The 17,136-nt window shown below is 40.1% G+C and overlaps 1 protein-coding gene across 9 annotated transcripts in view; it reads right to left on the reverse strand.

The window, feature by feature from the left end:
* Positions 1–1,160: 1,160 nt before the first annotated feature.
* SLC16A12 (solute carrier family 16 member 12) overlaps positions 1,161–17,136 on the reverse strand; it is a 60,567-nt gene continuing 44,591 nt past the window's right edge. For all 9 annotated transcript variants that reach the window (XM_074959038.1, XM_074959035.1, XM_074959039.1 and 6 more), the window contains 3 exons: positions 15,345–15,936; positions 13,846–14,105; positions 1,161–8,211 (listed from right to left, as the gene is read on the reverse strand). In XM_074959038.1, the coding sequence (XP_074815139.1) occupies positions 7,961–8,211; positions 13,846–14,105; positions 15,345–15,936 (1,103 nt within the window). In that variant the 3' untranslated portion in view covers positions 1,161–7,960. The remainder of the gene's footprint in view (positions 8,212–13,845; positions 14,106–15,344; positions 15,937–17,136) is intronic.

Raw genomic sequence — 17,136 nt, forward strand, 5'->3', positions numbered from 1 at the left:
AGTGGGTGAAGAATATAAACAAAGAACACAAAGTTGTAGAAGTTTCCTTTTAGCTAAAAATACAAGAAAAGTAGTCAGCCCCAGTACAATTTGGGAAGCTGCATCACCTTGCTCTGGGTTTCATTTGCACACTATAAGTTTAGCAAGTATAATATTTTTCTAAATTGCTTTAGCTTCAGTTGTGACTACATTTTTTATCTTTTATAGTGTATACTTGATAGAAGCAGAACCCCAGTCACAGTGGGTGCTGTAAAAAAGTAAACATTTACCACGCTCCAATATAAATGCCTCACTATAGCCTACATTTGAAGTACAAGAAATATTGAAGGTAATGCCACAGTGAAGTATTTGTTTACTTACTAATGGCACCCACTATATAACACCACACAGTGTTTGTAAGCATGAACATCGACACAGAGAGCCAGATTCTTAGTTGGTGTCAGTTAGTGAAGCTCCACGGGCTTTGATGGAGGTATGCTGTTTTACATCAGGTGAAGACTTGGATCATAAACCTATCTTCAGGACACACTCAAGGGATCAACAAAAATCACTTGCATAGTAGAAGTGATCCTTACCTGAAAGTAAAACAAAATTGCATCAGAAATCACACGGGAATACTTTTCAGTGGTCCCTTCAGAGGACGTTGTGGAGTGGAGTGGTGTTAGAGTATTTTATTTTTTATGTAGCCTAGAGTGAACACGTAAGGCACCAGCTTGGTGAGTCAGGATGCCTCATTAATAGAATGGTTTTCTTAGAAGATTTGTAAAAGTTTGGCAAACTAAACCCGTGGGTCTACAAGGCAGAAATGCCACTATAGAGTATATTCACCTTATAATATTGTGTCTATTCTAGGCTGTCAGCAGGCAGAGTGGCTATTAATTAATTATTATTAGAGCTGGTAGAAATTTTTCAGACAAAGTTTTTTCATTGAAAAATGACCTTTCCTTGAAAATGATTTTTTTATGACAAAAATTAATGACTTTTTCAAATGTTTGCTTTTCACACAACTTTTCATCCAGTTTTTTATTTCAATTATGATAAACAAATTAATTAAAATAATTGTGATAAATATTGAAAAAGTAAAAATGGGTCAGCTTCAAACCCCACTGAATGGAAACAACATGGACATTTTTGGTTATGGTTCCCCCCTCTCCTCTCCTCTTCCAACCAGCTGAAAGTATAATTATTTATAAAGCACTCCCAGTGTGGTCATCTCTGAACAATCAAGCATCCAGATCCTCGCTGGGCTGTGGCATTGAAGTCAATGGAGCTATGCTGATTTGTACCAGTTGAGGGTCTTCTCCTGGGTCTCTTCTCAAGGAGCTTGCAGCCTGTTTCAGATGCAGACAAACACTTCAGACATGTCTAAAGTGCCAGAAGTCAGTTTGATGGGATGTCTTCAGGGAGAATTACATTGAAAAGATTAATGAAAGAGGCATATTTTCAGGAGAGATTTAAAGAATGGCAGGGAGCTTGCTTGGACTATGAGTAGTGGGAGCAAGTTACAAGGGTAGGGATGTGGTTGGGAGGCCAAGCATGGGGGGAAGCTGCAGTTGGGGATGAGAGGAATGTAGCTATTCCAATTTGGCGCAGAGAACAGGAATAGGGTCAATATCTTATATCGCCTCCACTTCATGCCTACACTACTTGACAATCACTGTTTAGCTCTGCATGTGAGAAAGAACCACAAAATCTTCTACATATGGTGAATTAACAACACACACACACACACACAATGGTGATTGTAAAAGCAAGCTTAATTTTAATTCAAATTTTCAAAGTTAGTTACTATTCCTGAACACTTTTTACTCATACAAAAGGCTTCCTTGAAGACAGTGGAATTACTTGCATGAGTAAGGACATTTCCTGTGAACAAGAGGGTACTGGACTGGGCCTTTAATTTTATTAAATACTGCTTTACTGAACATAGGAATTGTTCCTAAGCACACATTTAGTTATGCAAGCTAACCTCATGAACCAGTCTCCTAAAAAGTTGTGTTCTTAGAGATCAACCCATCTACTTATTATTCCATCAAGATTTACATTGCATTCTCTCGGCATGTATAAGGTGCCAATCATTATGCTATAAAAAGCTGCCATACACAAACATGCATTTTAGTCTACAAGTTGCACCTGCACAAAGCAAAAGAAAATACAAAATTAACACATGAAAGGACTGCAAATATAGCAACATCTTTCAACTGATTAAGGACCAGATTCTGCCACTCTTACTCACATTGAATGGTACCTTACCTGGTGAGCAGTTCCATTTATTATTACTTAACTAAATAAGTATATATTATCTGCCATTTACAAAGTCTTGTAGATATAGTAATCAAGAGATTTCAATCTTCTCCAATGCAGAAGAAGGAGTTGTTCAGGGACAACATTATACCCCAGTTTTTGGATAGGATCTTGGAATAATATCTAAGAGACCAGGGTTCTATTCCTGGCTCTGCTACTGGCAGTCACTTCACCTTTCTATGTCTCCATAAACTCTTCAGAAGGGGGACTGTTTCTTGTTATGTGTTTGCACAGTGCTATTTAAATATCATTCTCATAACTGGGATTTTCCCCATTGGCTTAAGCAGGAGCAGAATCAGACACTAGAAGATAAGTTGAATAAAAGCTGACTTCTTGTGAGCAATATGTGTTTTTATTTAGTCTCTGGTGTAACAGTACCAACACATGCTACATTCACTATCTGCCAAGATGCTGGTAAACAAGATGCACACAATTTATAAACATATATATTTCAATTTAACAATACATAAACAAAGCACTGATATTTTGACTGTGCTGTATTTTAATCTTGTGAGGGCGTGTAATCATTACTGCACTTTTTTCAACGTAAATGTCTTTGAAAATTTCACTTACTATTATGAAATACTGAAGATCTATAATACAATAAATACTCTTATTCATTCCTATCAATACATTTTCCCAAGATGCTGAATATATGACCTATGTTGGTCATAAATAGTTATAGAGTCAAACTTTTATTCAGCATTTCGGGGTAAGTGTGTTGATAGCAATGTATTCTACAGCCAATTTTAGAGTCCCTGAACACACTGCCATTTTAACAGTCTACAATCATATTTTCTACCTCCATATTTACATTCCCCAAATGTACAAACAAAACAAAATTAATCAACAAGTGTGGCTGCAAATGCCTTTTATTTTTTCCTTAAAATACAAAAAGTGGAGCCTGATCTTGCAAAGCCTTACTCAGGCAAGTTGTTCTTACTCATGTGAGTAGTCCTATTTGGATTGCCCGAAAGGGCAGCCCAACAGAGTCTGAAAGAAGGACTGTGGATTAGATCATCCAGCAACAAACTTATTTTCCTAGCACAATTTACATACACAACAACAATGCATTAATGTTTCTTTTTTATGGCAGCTTCTGGGAGTCTCTCCAGTAAGCAGAATATGGGCAAACAGAAGGGGACAGAGTGAAGACAGGAGTTAGAATCTTACCTGAGATTTTCCAAACTCTTTGATTATAGGTGTTGTGAATGACAGCATAGTTCTCTGAAAACATCCCATCAATGTGCAGCAGCAGTCAAAAAAGGCGACAGAATGTAAGGAACCAATAGGAAAGGAATAGATTATAAAACAGAAAATATTATAATGCCACTATATAAAATCATGGTACGCCCACACCTTGAATACTGTGTGCAGTTCTGTTGCCCTGTCTCAAAAACAATATTAGATATGGAAAAGGTGCAGGTTTCAGAGTAGCAGCCGTGTTAGTCTGTATTCACAAAAAGAAAAGGAGTACTTGTGGCACCTTAGAGACTAACAAATTTATTTGAGCATAAGCTTTCGTGAGCTACAGCTCACTTCATCGGATGCATTCAGTAGAAAATACAGTGGGAAGATTTATATACACAGAGAACATGAAACAATGGGTGTTACCATACACACTGTAACGAGAGTGATCACTTAAGGTGAGCTATTACCAGCAGGAGAGCGGGGGGATGGGAACCTTTTGTAGTGATAATCAAGATGGGCCATTTCCAGCAGTTAACAAGAATGTCTGAGGAACAGTGGGGGGTGGGAGGAGAAATAAACATGGGGAAATAGTTTTACTTTGTGTAATGACCCATCCACTCCCAGTCTCTATTCAAGCCTAAGTTAATTGTATCCAGTTTGCAAATTAACTCCAATTCAGCAGTCTCTCGTTGGAGTCTGTTTTTGAAGTTTTTTTGTTGAAGAATTGCAACTTTTAGGTCTGTAATCGAGTGACCAAAGAGATTGAAGTGTTCTCCGACTGGTTTTTGAATGTTATAAATTCTTGACGTCTGATTTGTGTCCATTTATTCTTTTACGCAGAGACTGTCCAGTTTGACCAATGTACATGGCAGAGGGGCATTGCTGGCACATGATGGCATATATCACATTGGTAGATGTGCAGGTGAAAGAGCCTCTGATAGTGTGGCTGATATGATTAGGCCCTATGATGGTGTCCCCTGAATAGGTATGTGGACACAGTTGGCAACGGGCTTTGTTGCAGGGATAGGTTCCTGGGTTAGTGGTTCTGTTGTGTGGTGTGTGGTTGCTGGTGAGTATTTGCTTCAGGTTGGGGGGCTGTCTGTAAGCAAGGACTGGCCTGTCTCCCAAGATTTGTGAGAGTGATGGGTTGTCCTTCAGGATAGGTTGTAGATCCTTGATAATGCGTTGGAGAGGTTTTAGTTGGGGGCTGAAGGTGACGGCTAGTGGCGTTCTGTTATTTTCTTTGTTGGGCCTGTCCTGTAGTGGGTGACTTCTGGGTACTCTTCTGGCTCTGTCAATCTGTTTCTTCACTTCAGCAGGTGGGTATTGTAGTTGTACAGAGAAGGGCAACAAAAATTATTAGGGGTATGAAACAGCTTCTGTCTGAAAAGGGATTATAAAGACTGAGACTGTTCAGCTTAGAAAACAGACGATGAAGGGGGGATATGATAGAGGTCTATACAATTACAAATGGTATGGAGACAGAGAATCAGGAAGTGTTATTTACCCTTTAACATAAGAACTAGGGATCACCTGATGAAATTAATAGGCATCAGGTTTAAAACAAAACAAAGGAAGTACTTCACAATGCACAGTACCCAGAGGATGTTGTGAAGGCGAAAACTATAACTCAATTAAAAAAGAATTAGCCAAGATGGTCAGGAATGCAACTCTATGCTGCAGATGTCTCTAAACTTCCAGAAACTGGGAGTGGACAACAGGGGATGGATCATTCAGTAATAATGCCCTGTTTTGTTCATTCCGGCACTGGCCACAGTCAGAAGACAGGATACTGAGCAAGATGGACCTTTGGTTGACCCAGTATGGCCATTCTTATTCAAAAATGGCTCTTTTTGCTTAAGGTATGTCTGCTGTACCATACTTACAGCCTGAATCCTGCCTGAAATTTATTGTTTGGCAATATTTCATTGATTTTAAACCAGAATTCCAGGTGTGATTTCCTCCATTTAATACCCATTTTGGGGGGGGGTTACACTTTTTAGTAGCCTTTCTAGCTCCTCTGCAGCAATTATAATACACTACTGAATAAACTGCAAAGAACTGAAAGACTACAAAACTACAGGCTTCTAAAGAGAAAAGGATCATGTTAAAGCCATGGGCCAGATTCACCGGCGTGGTATGACCACTATGCATTGCACTACTAGCATAACTGGCCCATAGAGGGTCACCTTTGAAAGAGTGATCCTCAAGTGGCATAGAGTCAGCAAACTACATTCTCCCTCTGTATTATCAGAGCAGCAAGGAGAAAGGGGATGTGGCTGGGACACCTTTATGCTATATGTGGATGTCTGGCTGTGTCTTCAGCCCTGGGCCTTTTGCAACCCGTGACTGGGGTACCACCCCTTTCACAGAGCTGCTGTAGTATCAGTGAAGTGCAAAGGTTACTTTTAAGCTACCTTTGCATACAACCCCCTTACCTATGCTCTGTGCAGCTAAATTGGACTGCAGAATCAGGCTCTTTAGCTTTATGTAACATGGTACCCATAATAAATAGCTTCTCAGAACACTAACAGTGAGGTTAAATTATGCCTCAATATTTTATACTGAAATATGCATGACAAATAAATCTAGTCAACTCATGTTCTATTTATAAAAATAGTAAAAAAAATATAGTTTTATCCCCCTAAAGTATGTACCGTCAGCTCCTGATGATCTCAAACAGCTTTATATACTGTGATCACTGTCACTTTCCCTTCTCACATTTACAGGACTAGGAAATCATGAGCAACTGCTGAACACATTGACAAGTTTCAGAGTAGCAGCCGTGTTAGTCTGTATCCGCAAAAAGAAAAGGAGGACTTGTGGCACCTTAGAGACTAACATTATTATTATTATGCTCAAATAAATGTATTAGTCTCTAAGGTGCCACAAGTCCTCCTTTTCTTTTTCCTGAATTCATTGTAGATTGCAAAGAAAAATACTAGTTCAGTGGTAATGAAAATTCTTTGAGCACTAATCAATTTGAGAACAAACAGAACACAACCTTATACAGTATCAAAACATAGAAACAACCTTCACTTCAGAGTTTAGATGTCACCTGTCTGTTACATTTTGGAAATGTAGACATGTACCATTATCTAATAGATGAACGTATCAGTAATGTACCCCACAAGCTACATTTACTCCATAGCTTTTCTGAAGAACCCTATTGTATTGGTTTTTTCCAACACAATGAGTCTGAATCAGCAGTAAATGTCAGCAGTTGTCTTCTGGCCCAAACAAGCCAAAAATAACTAGGGCCAGATCCTCATCTGTTGTAAATCACGGATTCACATCCACTGAGGATCTGGCCCCTGGAGTTCTAGAGAGGAGAAGGACCTCTCTGGGTTGGGTCTGGTTTGGATTTCAGGCAATGAGAATTTGCTTTGGCTGCTTTACATTTCAGTATGCCTGGTCTCATGCATAAAAACCCTGGAAGGACAAACCAAACACACCGGGCTCCAGAGCCCAGCTGGGATGGCAGTCACAGACTCCCTTCCCATCTGCTCACAAAAGGGATCAGCAACAGGGAATAATACCTGAACTGGAACTCTATCCCCTAGAAATCCAGTTTCCAGGGACCTTTGAAGTGGGAGAGGGCAAACATCTTGTAGCAGGTTTGGGAACAGAGCTGTAAGAATCGTATTTCTCATAAAGCTGAATTCTAGTTATGTACAAAATTTAGGCACACTGTAAAATTAAAGCTGCTTCAGAGATACTTTGAAATAATGTTCTATATAGTCTAAAATACAACTCTCCCACAGAATTCCTTAACAATGACATTGGCATTTTCAGTGACAGTGACTTTCAAACATTTGGCAACGGCCAATAAGTTTGGAACATTTTTTTGCTGGTCAGTCCACTGATAAACAAAACAGAGTGCATCATTGAAAAGCTTATTTCATCAGCCCTGTTTTTAAAACAGTTTTCAACCTAAGTTCCGTTGTTCAGTTTTGCTTTGTGATGGTCACGTAAATCCATAGAATCATAGAATAACAGGGTTGGAAGGGACCTCAGGAGGTCATCTAGTCCAAACCCCTGCTCAAAGCAGGACCAGTCCCCAGTTTTTGCTCCAGATCCCTATCCCAGATGGCCGCCTCAAGGATTGAACTTACAACGCTGGGTTTAGCAGGCCAATGCTCAACCCACTGAGCTATCCCTTCCCCCAATGATTATGATCAATTACCTCAGTAAATTCATCCTGTTATCTCTGGAGCCAGCATTACTGACTCAGAAAATATCCTGCATACGTTAACTGAAGAACTTTCCTCATTTGTATCTAAGTTTGCTTTAGAGCTGTATAAACCACAGTTTTTACCCTAATAAAATATGAGAGAAAAATCTAGTTGAAAGATGTCTTGTTTCTTTCATTGTATTGGGAAAATATATCTTCAAGAGTGTAGCATATGCAGTCACATCTCTCTTAGCCATGGCTGTGCTGCATACCAAAGCTTGATGGCACTTGTCATCTATTTGCCTCAGTGGCCAATATTTCTACATCCTTTTGGTCTAAATCTCCAGACACAGAATAAGCTGTTGCTCCATTTGTCCAGATCTGCTGTTTTGTGTCAGTATCTCTGGTAAGAGACCTCAGCTGTGTCCTTTTGATTTTCTTTGCTAGTCTAGCAAAGCACAGTAACATTGAACTGAATATCATGGAAAATCCACACAGAATGAATGATGCAGTGTAGCTGCCGGTTGTATCCACCAGCCAACCTATTGGAAAACAAATAATTGTTAAGGTATTTAATACTTTACAAACTCCTTGTACACTACAGCATTCGTACTGAAGTTCTATCACATACACCAGTGACTAAGTGACAAGCATATATAGCTGACACATCAGTTAAAATACATTTTGCCTCCAGGGAAAGAAAACAAATATCTTGCATAATGATCTCATCACACTTAGCTCAAGTTTTTAGAAGCTTTTGTTCAGAACATAACCCCATCACAAAAGGACACTGTGGTTTTCCCTACAATCCTATACAAACATCCTCTAAAAGCATTGATTTAGCTGACAGTCTGCAAATGCGCTCAGAGCCATCATGGGAGTAAATGCTATTCTGTGCATGAGTTCCCCACCCAGAAACTTTGCCTGCGTTTGTGTATCAGTTGAAATGTTCAATTAATATTTTTGCTGTGACAAATCAAATTAAAAAGCATCAAAAGCAGAGGTGAGTTTGAACTTGGAGTAAACAGCAAATACAAACTGAAAGACACATACTGTACTATGTACGAAGACTGTATTATGGCTATTCAAGAAAGGTGAAATGAATCGCTGATCTTCCCACATCACTCAAAATGGATATAAATCCTTTCTGTGGAATGATCAGAACAGCATTGTCCTAATCACTACTTCATTTTTCAAGCCAGAAATTTAAACTAAACTGGCAAGAATCATGGGGTTCAGATATCATGGTGATGATGATGGCTACTTAAGAACCTGAATAGAATTGAATAGACTATTGCCAGCCCACACTAAAGAAATTCAACAGTAAACCCCACTGCCTAATCCATGACACATTTCTGAAATGGATGGGTAAAGCTCTCTGGATCCTAAAGTCTATAAAAGAACATCCTTTGATTAAAACTCAAGGGTTATTTAATTTCACAGCAAAAGATACATTTTTTCACTTTTTATATTGCTGAACTACATGAAACAATTAAATAACAATGTGCTGCATTATATCATTGTATGCCCCTGAATTTCAGTTTGTTTTTAGTGTGCAGAATTCACTCCATCAAAATAGGGCTTAAGTGGGACCCAAGTGGTGTGTAGGTCATGCATTGGCCCTCTGCTCAGGGCTCAAGTAGACTCAAATGCTATTTGTTTATTTTCCTTTCTCTTTTCCATCACTTAGTGCTAAGGCCCACATGAATTTTACATAGAATTTAGAAAACAACTAATCCACAGGGATCGTTTCCTCACCAACACAATGAAAACATCAGAGAGAGTTTACTTTGATCAGTCACAAGGGAAGAACACATTGGGACTGTTAATAATATTTGAAAATGTTATAAAAATACACAAACTGAAAAGCAAAGTCATACTAAGGTGTTTGCTCTTAACTACCATGGGCAGTACATACCATAGGCTGGGGAAGACTATGCCTCCCCAAACAGCCCCGCCCATGTCCGCCCTCAGGCCCCCTTCTGCTTGCCGCTAGTTGGCCCTAGCCCAGGCAGGCTGCTCCTCTTCCAGGAAGCTGGCTGTGGCTAGGGCAGCCAACCTGTGGCCAGGATTCGGGGGTTGCTGGGGCCACCCAGCTTGGGGGGACCCCCAGCTCTGGAGCTGCACTGCCCGGCGCTCCAGGGCTGGGGGTGCTTGTCAGCGCTCCGGGCAGAGGGGGAGCACATGCTACCCACCCAGCGCTCTGGAGCTGGAGGCACTCAGGCAGCCGGGACTTGCGGGGGAGGTTCTGGGCTTCGGCGGGGGTAGGACAGGTGGGGTCTCAGACAGAACGGGTGGGCTGGGCCAGGGGCTAGCCTCCCTGAACCCATGGCTCACCCACCGCCCATATTAACTACTAATCTCCCCTATTCTCTTCTGGCTTTGTTACCTCCTTACCAATATTGGAGGAGGACTTTTGTTTTTAATATGGGCCAGATGCTCTCATCTGCTCCAAGTGTTTTCTTTTCTCACCAAAATTTGTCATGGGCATCTGTATGGTGGGAGGGTCCCGGAGCTTGGGCTGCAGCCTGAGTCTAAACATCTACAGAGCAATTAAATAGTCCCTTAGTCTGAGCCCCACAAGCCCAAATCAGCTGGCATGTGTAGAGGGCTATGTTGCCAGGGCTGAGAAGGGGATGCACCCTGCATGGATGCCCTGACCTCCACAGGATTCATATCAGGATTGTCTGTGGCTCTTCATGCCATTTGGGTGAATGTGATCATGAAATGATGGATTACATGATTCTAAGGAAAGGAAGGAGGGAGAGCAGCAGAATAAGGACAATGGACTTCACAAAAGCAGACTTTAACAAACTCAGAGAACTGATAGGTAAGGTCCCATGGGAAGAAAATCTAAGAGGAAAAGGAGTTCAGGAAATCTGGCAGTTTCTCAAAGAATTAATATTAAAGGCACAATAGCTAACTATCCCAATGCAAAGGAAAGACAGCAAGAGGCCAATATGGTTCTATCAGGAGCTCTTCAGTGACCTGAATATCAACTAGGTATCCTACTAAAAGTGGAAACATAGACAACTTGCTAAGGAGGGATACAAAAGAATAGCAAAGGCATGTAGGGAGTATATCAGAAAAGCTAAGGCACAAAATGAGTTACATCTAGCGAGGGACATAAAAGGCAATAGAAAGAGGTTCTATAATATATTAGGAACAAGAAAAAGATGAATGAAAGTGTAGGTTCTCTACTTAATGGGGAAGGTGAGCTAATAATAGATGACTTCAAGAAGGCTGATATGTTTAATGCCTATCTTGCTTCAATCTTCACTAAAAAGGCAAACTGTGACCAGATACTTACCACAATAAATATTAACAAACAGGTGGAAGGAACACAAAGCAAAACAGGAAAAGATCAGGTTAAAGACGATTTAGATTTAAATTTGGCTAAATGTAAACGAATACATCTAGGAACAAAGAATTTAGGCCATACTTACACGATGGGGGAGTCTATCCTGGGAAACTGTGACTCTGAAAAAAAATTAGGGCTCATGGTAGATAATCAGCTGAACATGAACTCCCTGAGTGACGTTGTAACCAAAAGGGCTAATGCAATCCTTGGATGCAGAAACAGACGAATCTCGAGTAGTAGTGAAGAGGTTTTTTTACCTCTGTATTTGGCACTGGTGTGACCACAGCTGGAATATTGTGTCCAGTTCTGGTGTCCACAGTTCAAGAAAGATATTGATAAATTGGAGAGGGATCAGAGAAGAGCCATGAGAATGATTAACAGATTAGAAAACTTGCTTTATAGAGACAGATTCAAGAAGCTCTATCTATTTAGTTTAACAAAGAGAAGGTTAAGGGTTGACTTGATTACAGTTTACAAGTATCAGAGTAGCAGCCGTGTTAGTCTGTATTCGCAAAAAGAAAAGGAGTACTAGTGGCACCCTTAGAGACTAACCAATTTATTTGAGCATAAGCTTTCGTGAGCTACAGCTCACTTCATCAGATGCATTCCGATGAAGTGAGCTGTAGCTCACGAAAGCTTATGCTCAAATAAATTGGTTAGTCTCTAAGGTGCCACTAGTACTCCTTTTCAGTTTACAAGTACTTACACATGGAGACAAATTTTTGATAATGGGTTCTTCAGTCCAAGAGAAAAAAATATAACAGGATCCAATGGCTGGAAGCTGACATTAGACATAATCAGACAGGAAATAATTTTTTTATGGTAAGGGTAATTAATCACTGGAACAATTTATTAAGTGTTGTGGCAGATTCTCCACCACTGGCAATTTTAAAATCAAGATTGGATGTTTTTTCTAAAAGATATGGTCTAGGAATTATTTTGGGGAAATTCTATGGTTTGTGTTATACAGGAAGTCAGACTAGATAATTATAATGATCCCTTCTGGCCTTGGAATCTATGAATCTAGATAAATTAGATATATTCAAGTTAGCAGGGCCTGATGAAATTCATCCTAGGGTACTTAAGGAACCATCTGAAACAATCTCAGAACCATTAGCAATTACCTTTGAGAACTCATGGAGGATGGGTGAGGTCACAGAAGACTGGAGAAGGGCAAACATAGTACCTATCTTTTAAAAAGGGGAAAAAAGAGGACCTGGGGAATTATAGGTACCCAGAAATACACTAGAACAAATTATGAAACAATCAATTTGCAAGCACCTAGAAGATAACAGGATTATAAGGAATAGCCAACATGAATTTGACAAGAATAAATCATGCCAAATCAATCTAATTTCCTTCTTTGACGGGGCTAATGGCCTAGTGGATGGGGGGAAGCTGTAGGTGTGATATATGTTGATTTTAGCACGGCTTTTGACATAGTCCCACATGACATTCTCATAAGCACACTAGGGATATGTGGTCTACATTAAATTACTATAAAGTGGGTGCAAAACTGGTTGAAAGACAGTAATCAAAGAGTAGTTATAAATGGTTCTTGTCAAAGTAGTGGGGTCCTTGTCCTGTGTCCAATACTATTAAATATTTTCATTAATGACATGGATAATAGAGTGGAGAGTATGCTTATAAAATTTGCAGATGACACCAAGCTGGAAGGGGCTACAAGCAAGGACAGGACTAGAATTTGAAACTACTTTGATAAATTGGAGAATTGGTCTGATTTCAACAAGATTAAAGTCAATAAAGACAAGTGCAAAGTACTACACTTAAGAAGGCAAAATCAAAGGCACAGGTACAAAATAGGGAATAACTAGCTAGGCACTAATACTGCTGGAAAGGATTTGAGGGTTACAGTGGATGACAAATTGAATGAGAGTGAACAATGTTTTGCATTTGTGAAAAAGGCTAATATGATCCTGGGGTGTATTAACAGGAGTGTTGTATGTAAGACACAGGAGGTAAATGTCCTGCTCTATTGAGCACTGGTAAGCCCTCAGCTGGAGTACTGTGTCCAGCCGGGTGCCACACTTTAAGAAAGATGTGGAGAAATTGGAGTAAGTCCAGAGGTGAGCAACAAAAATGATAAAAGTTTTAAAAAACTAGACCTGCGAGGAAAGGTTAAAAAAACTGGGCATGTTTAGTTTTGAGGGGAAAAAAAAAGACGGGGGGTGTTCCTGATACCAGTCCTCAAATATGTTAAGGGCCTTTATAAAGAGGCCAGTGATCAATTGCTCTCCATGTCCACTGAGGGTAGGACCAAAAGTAATGGGTTTAATCTGCAGCAAGGGAGATTTAGGTTAGAGATTAGGAAAACATTTCTAACTATATGGATAGTTAAGCACTGGAAAAGGCTTCCAAGGGAGGCTGTGGAATAATCCTCATGATTGGAGGTTTTAAGAACAGGTTGGTCAAACACCTGTCAGGGATGATCTAGGTTTATATGGTCCTCAGCACAAGGGGCAGGACTAGATGACCTCGGGAGGTCCCTTCCAACCCTACATTTCTATGATTTTAGGCTCTTTTATTTTCATCCTTTAATGTGTTTTTCCACAAAAGTGAGTAATTTTGATGGCTAGAAGTTAGAGATGGGCAACATTTTCCAGAACTTGATTTTTCAATGACATTTTCCGTCAGTGTTTGAAATTTCTATGAAATATATAGAACAAAATTTCTGCACAAAATTACTTCCCATGTCTGACCAGGTCTAGATAAATAATAAATATTTCTGCTTTCATCAGACGGTAAAGCTGGATTAACAGTATGAACAGGACAGTAAAGTCATCTGTGAACTGACCTGCAACGGGTGGACTCACTAGATAAGGGAGTGCATGAAGAAAATAAACTACTCCTAGGGCTGATGATAAGGAAGCAGTTCCCACTACATCTGCTGTCACGACAGGGATCATTGTAACGTAGGCTCCATCAAAATACCCAAAGGTAAATGAGAATGGCACAAGCATGGGGAAACTTTGGAGAACGGGAAGGAAGAGACAACAGAGGCCATCCATTCCCACAGCAAAGAGGTAGCAAAAATAGCGGTACTTCTTCAGACACCTGTGGATTTTAAAAAGAGGCAGGATAAGTCAATCATGTGTACTTCCTCTTTGTTTCTGTTCACTTCCAGACCTATTAGTTTACCATATGCAATTAACATACGGTTGTGGCCTGGGATATTCTCTGTTTTAACCTGTTCCCTGTCTTTTCTATGCTGCACAGTTTTAATGTCCAGCTTAACAAACAGCTTTCCAAGTGCAAAACCCAGCCAGTGATGGCTCTAACACTCTGCTGGACTGACAAACCTGGAGAGTGAAGTTCTCTATCTATCCATAAAACACACATTAGGGACAGCAGTGCAAGCTTCCCTATGCTATGAATGTGCCTCAGTTTTCTTGGGGACCACCCTTGATGGGGTGAGGGTAGTTCAACCTCCAGGCCCATTCAACCCTTAGTCTTGGTTTTAAAACTTTGTCTGAATAACGTATACTCTTCTGTATTTATATCTAAGCTCACTATAACTGTTTCTAATATTTTGCAGAAATAAGACAAATGATCTTATTCCCTTTTCTCACTTTTACTGGTATAAATCAGGACTGATGCAATGGAATTAAAAGTGATGTAAGTGAGAGAAGAATCAAAGCCACAATTCGCATTGACTCAAATATCCAGTGCACTGAATAAGTATGACAACTGAAAGAATAAGTATGTTGACCTTTAGAATAGCCTACTGCCACACTCACCTGATCTTCATCACCAGTGTTATAGAGATTGCATACAACAAAATGTCACAATGGAGTAAAGGTAGCAAAACACGGCTAAGCACTAAAACATCCGGAAATGCAGAAGTTAGAAGTCACATACAACCTTAATTCTGCCCTTTTGTATTTATGCATTACAATACAGTGCCAGATCCTTCATCCCTTTTGTGCCACGACAGCAGCACAAATGAGACAGAAAGGCAGAAGTAGTAGACTCACATCCTCTACTGATCAGGTACAAAGGGTAAAGCTTAATATACACTGAACAGTGAGTTACATTTACACTACAGACAATGGCAACTTTGGGCAAATGTTATTCCTTTCTAAAAATGAAAATTAAAAGTATAAGTTAACTCAAAGATGAAAACTAAGGTAAAAAATTAGCATTTCTGAAAGTTGTATAAATACCATAAATTGAGCTGATCTATTGGAAAAACACTACAAGCCATTGTAATGTCCTCAAAATGTACATTAGCAAGCATTACACCTGGCTATCCCACATGCAAAGGCTTATAACTAGTTTGTGGTCTGTCATTACCTTCTGTCTGTCAACCATCCAAAGGTGATATTACCAACGATATCGATGACACCAAGTATGGACATAAGGAAGGCAGCCTGCTGATGATTCACACCAACGCTCAAAGCATAAGGCACTAGGTAGACAAAAAGAGGGCTACAGCCATATGCCATAAATAAAACAGACACTGCTAGCATCATGAAGTCTGGCATCAGTAAGAAGTTGTATTCTTGCCAGGAGCAACAGCACAGACATTCATGGGACCATGGTTTGATTAAAGGTGAACAGATGGACAATTGCTTTAAATCTTGCTTCTGTGCTTCTGAGACATACTCCTGTTCAAGAAACTCAGGAGGGTGTTTATGGTCCTCCTTAAGAGTAATAGGCCTCATCAGGGCACCACAGACACAGAGATTTAAAACAAAACCGCCCAGGATGAGTAAGGCTCCACGCCAAGAAAATTGTTCAATCAAGAGTTGGACCACAGGGGCCAGAATGAAGGTACCGATTCCACTCCCTGACATGGCTATCCCATAAGCCAGTGCTTTCTTTTTGTTGAAATATTTTCCCACCATTGCTATGGCTGGAGAATAACAAAGTGCAAATCCAAGTCCTAGGGAAAAAAGCAGAATGAAGGTTGTTTAATACTGAATACAAGTAACAGGATACATTAAATTAAACCAAGTAACCTACTCCGATCAGCATGAATAATCAAGAGGCCCTTTGTGGATTATCACATTTTGCAATTCAGTGAATATGGGATAAAAACATGAAGAAAAAAACAGGGATACTGAGTCAAACAAATATAGTTGAACCTCACTAATCTGTGCTAATGCAGAGGCTCAGTGAGGATTGACGAGCTTTGTGTATGAACATGTACTCAGACTAGATAGGAGCACAGCATCATTGGCCAGTTATTAGTAGTCTGGCCCTGTACCCAGGCATCGCTGAGTGCCAGGGGACGGAGGGAGCTCCCATTTAGATAGCGGGATCATTGCATCAGGCACATTGGTCCTAAGATCATTGCTCAGTGTTACACTCAGCTACAAACCCAAATATCTATTTTCAGGGCAGATTTGTGTGTTTGCAGATCTCTGAATGGCGGCATAGAGAATTTCTCTCTACTGTAAAATGTTCTACGGGAAACTCTCTTTGATAAGACGAAGAAATTCTGCATTTGAACTGGCTGGAGCTCTGTGCAGTTTTAAATCCCCTGGGAAAGTCCTTATTCAAGGTGCTGTGACCACTTTCAGAACCGAGGTTAAAAAGGCTTGGAACAAGATGCCTTTCCTATTTAGTAGATTAATTAGATTCATCTAGGCAGGGAACAATTTCATGGATTTTGCTACAGAGCTTCAAGGACTGATGCACAAGAATCAGACATTAGCATCAGTGCTGGCATTTGATTTCTGAATCAGACACAGAAATTTATTCCAGACTGGCATTTTGAAATAAATTGCACCCTCAGTTACACAGGTACCTCTCCCATTGCCTTTGGCAGAAAGCACTAGCTTGGGAGAATCTCAGGATGTAGCAGGCTATCAGTGTTGGCCTGAAACACTCCATCCTGCTAACAGGTGCTGACTCTGCTGGGAGAGGGCTGAATGGATTAAATTGACACACTGAGACCAGCAGCTTGTTACCTCACCCAGACAAAAAAGAGATGAAGAGTATCTAGCGTGTCTTGAGGCAGGACCTGTGGCTTTTGGGGGGAAGGTTTAAATTGAACTTTATGTTCTGTTATTGTTTATTTCTTTGTGAACAAAGCCAAACCGCAGGAAGGGCAGTGAATTTTGACACTACAAAGCTAGTG

The sequence above is a fragment of the Natator depressus genome, chromosome 7 (genome assembly GCF_965152275.1).
Source record: "Natator depressus isolate rNatDep1 chromosome 7, rNatDep2.hap1, whole genome shotgun sequence".
NCBI lineage: Eukaryota > Metazoa > Chordata > Testudines > Cheloniidae > Natator > Natator depressus.